The sequence below is a fragment of the Calliphora vicina genome, chromosome 3 (genome assembly GCF_958450345.1).
Source record: "Calliphora vicina chromosome 3, idCalVici1.1, whole genome shotgun sequence".
In the NCBI taxonomy this organism is placed as follows: Eukaryota; Metazoa; Arthropoda; class Insecta; order Diptera; family Calliphoridae; genus Calliphora; species Calliphora vicina.
The window spans coordinates 88,917,112-88,925,268 of NC_088782.1; the positions used below are offsets into that span (position 1 = coordinate 88,917,112).

An 8,157-nucleotide genomic window follows, 5' to 3' on the forward strand; every position below is an offset into this window, starting at 1 on the left:
ATTATATATTAATTATATATTAATTATATAATAATAATAATAATAATAATAATAATAATAATAATAATAATTAATATAATAATAATAATAATAATAATAATAATAATAATAATAATAATAATAATAATAATAATAATAATAATAATAATAATAATAATAATAATAATAATAATAATAATAATAATAATAATAATAATAATAATAATAATAATAATAATAATAATAATAATAATAATAATAATAATAATAATAATAATAATAATAATAATAATAATAATAATAATAATAATAATAATAATAATAATAATAATAATAATAATAATAATAATAATAATAATAATAATAATAATAATAATAATAATAATAATAATAATAATAATAATAATAATAATAATAATAATAATAATAATAATAATAATAATAATAATAATAATAATAATAATAATAATAATAATAATAATAATAATAATAATAATAATAATAATAATAATAATAATAATAATAATAATAATAATAATAATAATAATAATAATAATAATAATAATAATAATAATAATAATAATAATAATAATAATAATAATAATAATAATAATAATAATAATAATAATAATAATAATAATAATAATAATAATAATAATAATAATAATAATAATAATAATAATAATAATAATAATAATAATAATAATAATAATAATAATAATAATAATAATAATAATAATAATAATAATAATAATAATAATAATAATAATAATAATAATAATAATAATAATAATAATAATAATAATAATAATAATAATAATAATAATAATAATAATAATAATAATAATAATAATAATAATAATAATAATAATAATAATAATAATAATAATAATAATAATAATAATAATAATAATAATAATAATAATAATAATAATAATAATAATAATAATAATAATAATAATAATAATAATAATAATAATAATAATAATAATAATAATAATAATAATAATAATAATAATAATAATAATAATAATAATAATAATAATAATAATAATAATAATAATAATAATAATAATAATAATAATAATAATAATAATAATAATAATAATAATAATAATAATAATAATAATAATAATAATAATAATAATAATAATAATAATAATAATAATAATAATAATAATAATAATAATAATAATAATAATAATAATAATAATAATAATAATAATAATAATAATAATAATAATAATAATAATAATAATAATAATAATAATAATAATAATAATAATAATAATAATAATAATAATAATAATAATAATAATAATAATAATAATAATAATAATAATAATAATAATAATAATAATAATAATAATAATAATAATAATAATAATAATAATAATAATAATAATAATAATAATAATAATAATAATAATAATAATAATAATAATAATAATAATAATAATAATAATAATAATAATAATAATAATAATAATAATAATAATAATAATAATAATAATAATAATAATAATAATAATAATAATAATAATAATAATAATAATAATAATAATAATAATAATAATAATAATAATAATAATAATAATAATAATAATAATAATAATAATAATAATAATAATAATAATAATAATAATAATAATAATAATAATAATAATAATAATAATAATAATAATAATAATAATAATAATAATAATAATAATAATAATAATAATAATAATAATAATAATAATAATAATAATAATAATAATAATAATAATAATAATAATAATAATAATAATAATAATAATAATAATAATAATAATAATAATAATAATAATAATAATAATAATAATAATAATAATAATAATAATAATAATAATAATAATAATAATAATAATAATAATAATAATAATAATAATAATAATAATAATAATAATAATAATAATAATAATAATAATAATAATAATAATAATAATAATAATAATAATAATAATAATAATAATAATAATAATAATAATAATAATAATAATAATAATAATAATAATAATAATAATAATAATAATAATAATAATAATAATAATAATAATAATAATAATAATAATAATAATAATAATAATAATAATAATAATAATAATAATAATAATAATAATAATAATAATAATAATAATAATAATAATAATAATAATAATAATAATAATAATAATAATAATAATAATAATAATAATAATAATAATAATAATAATAATAATAATAATAATAATAATAATAATAATAATAATAATAATAATAATAATAATAATAATAATAATAATAATAATAATAATAATAATAATAATAATAATAATAATAATAATAATAATAATAATAATAATAATAATAATAATAATAATAATAATAATAATAATAATAATAATAATAATAATAATAATAATAATAATAATAATAATAATAATAATAATAATAATAATAATAATAATAATAATAATAATAATAATAATAATAATAATAATAATAATAATAATAATAATAATAATAATAATAATAATAATAATAATAATAATAATAATAATAATAATAATAATAATAATAATAATAATAATAATAATAATAATAATAATAATAATAATAATAATAATAATAATAATAATAATAATAATAATAATAATAATAATAATAATAATAATAATAATAATAATAATAATAATAATAATAATAATAATAATAATAATAATAATAATAATAATAATAATAATAATAATAATAATAATAATAATAATAATAATAATAATAATAATAATAATAATAATAATAATAATAATAATAATAATAATAATAATAATAATAATAATAATAATAATAATAATAATAATAATAATAATAATAATAATAATAATAATAATAATAATAATAATAATAATAATAATAATAATAATAATAATAATAATAATAATAATAATAATAATAATAATAATAATAATAATAATAATAATAATAATAATAATAATAATAATAATAATAATAATAATAATAATAATAATAATAATAATAATAATAATAATAATAATAATAATAATAATAATAATAATAATAATAATAATAATAATAATAATAATAATAATAATAATAATAATAATAATAATAATAATAATAATAATAATAATAATAATAATAATAATAATAATAATAATAATAATAATAATAATAATAATAATAATAATAATAATAATAATAATAATAATAATAATAATAATAATAATAATAATAATAATAATAATAATAATAATAATAATAATAATAATAATAATAATAATAATAATAATAATAATAATAATAATAATAATAATAATAATAATAATAATAATAATAATAATAATAATAATAATAATAATAATAATAATAATAATAATAATAATAATAATAATAATAATAATAATAATAATAATAATAATAATAATAATAATAATAATAATAATAATAATAATAATAATAATAATAATAATAATAATAATAATAATAATAATAATAATAATAATAATAATAATAATAATAATAATAATAATAATAATAATAATAATAATAATAATAATAATAATAATAATAATAATAATAATAATAATAATAATAATAATAATAATAATAATAATAATAATAATAATAATAATAATAATAATAATAATAATAATAATAATAATAATAATAATAATAATAATAATAATAATAATAATAATAATAATAATAATAATAATAATAATAATAATAATAATAATAATAATAATAATAATAATAATAATAATAATAATAATAATAATAATAATAATAATAATAATAATAATAATAATAATAATAATAATAATAATAATAATAATAATAATAATAATAATAATAATAATAATAATAATAATAATAATAATAATAATAATAATAATAATAATAATAATAATAATAATAATAATAATAATAATAATAATAATAATAATAATAATAATAATAATAATAATAATAATAATAATAATAATAATAATAATAATAATAATAATAATAATAATAATAATAATAATAATAATAATAATAATAATAATAATAATAATAATAATAATAATAATAATAATAATAATAATAATAATAATAATAATAATAATAATAATAATAATAATAATAATAATAATAATAATAATAATAATAATAATAATAATAATAATAATAATAATAATAATAATAATAATAATAATAATAATAATAATAATAATAATAATAATAATAATAATAATAATAATAATAATAATAATAATAATAATAATAATAATAATAATAATAATAATAATAATAATAATAATAATAATAATAATAATAATAATAATAATAATAATAATAATAATAATAATAATAATAATAATAATAATAATAATAATAATAATAATAATAATAATAATAATAATAATAATAATAATAATAATAATAATAATAATAATAATAATAATAATAATAATAATAATAATAATAATAATAATAATAATAATAATAATAATAATAATAATAATAATAATAATAATAATAATAATAATAATAATAATAATAATAATAATAATAATAATAATAATAATAATAATAATAATAATAATAATAATAATAATAATAATAATAATAATAATAATAATAATAATAATAATAATAATAATAATAATAATAATAATAATAATAATAATAATAATAATAATAATAATAATAATAATAATAATAATAATAATAATAATAATAATAATAATAATAATAATAATAATAATAATAATAATAATAATAATAATAATAATAATAATAATAATAATAATAATAATAATAATAATAATAATAATAATAATAATAATAATAATAATAATAATAATAATAATAATAATAATAATAATAATAATAATAATAATAATAATAATAATAATAATAATAATAATAATAATAATAATAATAATAATAATAATAATAATAATAATAATAATAATAATAATAATAATAATAATAATAATAATAATAATAATAATAATAATAATAATAATAATAATAATAATAATAATAATAATAATAATAATAATAATAATAATAATAATAATAATAATAATAATAATAATAATAATAATAATAATAATAATAATAATAATAATAATAATAATAATAATAATAATAATAATAATAATAATAATAATAATAATAATAATAATAATAATAATAATAATAATAATAATAATAATAATAATAATAATAATAATAATAATAATAATAATAATAATAATAATAATAATAATAATAATAATAATAATAATAATAATAATAATAATAATAATAATAATAATAATAATAATAATAATAATAATAATAATAATAATAATAATAATAATAATAATAATAATAATAATAATAATAATAATAATAATAATAATAATAATAATAATAATAATAATAATAATAATAATAATAATAATAATAATAATAATAATAATAATAATAATAATAATAATAATAATAATAATAATAATAATAATAATAATAATAATAATAATAATAATAATAATAATAATAGTAATAATAATAATAATAATAATAATAATAATAATAATAATAATAATAATAATAATAATAATAATAATAATAATAATAATAATAATAATAATAATAATAATAATAATAATAATAATAATAATAATAATAATAATAATAATAATAATAATAATAATAATAATAATAATAATAATAATAATAATAATAATAATAATAATAATAATAATAATAATAATAATAATAATAATAATAATAATAATAATAATAATAATAATAATAATAATAATAATAATAATAATAATAATAATAATAATAATAATAATAATAATAATAATAATAATAATAATAATAATAATAATAATAATAATAATAATAATAATAATAATAATAATAATAATAATAATAATAATAATAATAATAATAATAATAATAATAATAATAATAATAATAATAATAATAATAATAATAATAATAATAATAATAATAATAATAATAATAATAATAATAATAATAATAATAATAATAATAATAATAATAATAATAATAATAATAATAATAATAATAATAATAATAATAATAATAATAATAATAATAATAATAATAATAATAATAATAATAATAATAATAATAATAATAATAATAATAATAATAATAATAATAATAATAATAATAATAATAATAATAATAATAATAATAATAATAATAATAATAATAATAATAATAATAATAATAATAATAATAATAATAATAATAATAATAATAATAATAATAATAATAATAATAATAATAATAATAATAATAATAATAATAATAATAATAATAATAATAATAATAATAATAATAATAATAATAATAATAATAATAATAATAATAATAATAATAATAATAATAATAATAATAATAATAATAATAATAATAATAATAATAATAATAATAATAATAATAATAATAATAATAATAATAATAATAATAATAATAATAATAATAATAATAATAATAATAATAATAATAATAATAATAATAATAATAATAATAATAATAATAATAATAATAATAATAATAATAATAATAATAATAATAATAATAATAATAATAATAATAATAATAATAATAATAATAATAATAATAATAATAATAATAATAATAATAATAATAATAATAATAATAATAATAATAATAATAATAATAATAATAATAATAATAATAATAATAATAATAATAATAATAATAATAATAATAATAATAATAATAATAATAATAATAATAATAATAATAATAATAATAATAATAATAATAATAATAATAATAATAATAATAATAATAATAATAATAATAATAATAATAATAATAATAATAATAATAATAATAATAATAATAATAATAATAATAATAATAATAATAATAATAATAATAATAATAATAATAATAATAATAATAATAATAATAATAATAATAATAATAATAATAATAATAATAATAATAATAATAATAATAATAATAATAATAATAATAATAATAATAATAATAATAATAATAATAATAATAATAATAATAATAATAATAATAATAATAATAATAATAATAATAATAATAATAATAATAATAATAATAATAATAATAATAATAATAATAATAATAATAATAATAATAATAATAATAATAATAATAATAATAATAATAATAATAATAATAATAATAATAATAATAATAATAATAATAATAATAATAATAATAATAATAATAATAATAATAATAATAATAATAATAATAATAATAATAATAATAATAATAATAATAATAATAATAATAATAATAATAATAATAATAATAATAATAATAATAATAATAATAATAATAATAATAATAATAATAGTAATAATAATAATAATAATAATAATAATAATAATAATAATAATAATAATAATAATAATAATAATAATAATAATAATAATAATAATAATAATAATAATAATAATAATAATAATAATAATAATAATAATAATAATAATAATAATAATAATAATAATAATAATAATAATAATAATAATAATAATAATAATAATAATAATAATAATAATAATAATAATAATAATAATAATAATAATAATAATAATAATAATAATAATAATAATAATAATAATAATAATAATAATAATAATAATAATAATAATAATAATAATAATAATAATAATAATAATAATAATAATAATAATAATAATAATAATAATAATAATAATAATAATAATAATAATAATAATAATAATAATAATAATAATAATAATAATAATAATAATAATAATAATAATAATAATAATAATAATAATAATAATAATAATAATAATAATAATAATAATAATAATAATAATAATAATAATAATAATAAAAAGATGAATAATTTAGTAAAATTTAATCATAATCACAATAGATCAATTTATATAATAACTATTTTTACACTTAATTTATGAAGTTTTTAAATTTTCAAATATCCATACTTTTATCCTCCTTATTTGTCACCTTTATTAGCTGCTTTTTTTTTGTCAATCCTTTCTTGGCGTTATTAGATTCAGCTACTGATTTCGCTGCTGGCTTCTTTTTTGGCTTTGGAAATCGCATTGAGTAGATGCAGAAAACTTTTTTAAATTA

At 0.9% G+C, this 8,157-nt stretch overlaps 2 protein-coding genes across 2 annotated transcripts; both read left to right on the forward strand.

The window, feature by feature from the left end:
- Nucleotides 1-1,430: 1,430 nt before the first annotated feature.
- LOC135953109 (myb-like protein D) lies at nt 1,431-1,943 on the forward strand (the record flags this gene model as incomplete). Its single annotated transcript, XM_065502788.1, has 1 exon — nt 1,431-1,943. A coding segment is annotated over one exon (513 nt), but the record flags the coding sequence as incomplete, so codon positions are not given.
- Nucleotides 1,944-5,789: 3,846 nt separating this feature from the next.
- LOC135953106 (GATA zinc finger domain-containing protein 14-like) lies at nt 5,790-7,370 on the forward strand (the record flags this gene model as incomplete). The annotated part of the gene is made up of 1 exon (XM_065502784.1): nt 5,790-7,370. A coding segment is annotated over one exon (1,581 nt), but the record flags the coding sequence as incomplete, so codon positions are not given.
- Between the last annotated feature and the right edge of the window lie 787 nt (nt 7,371-8,157).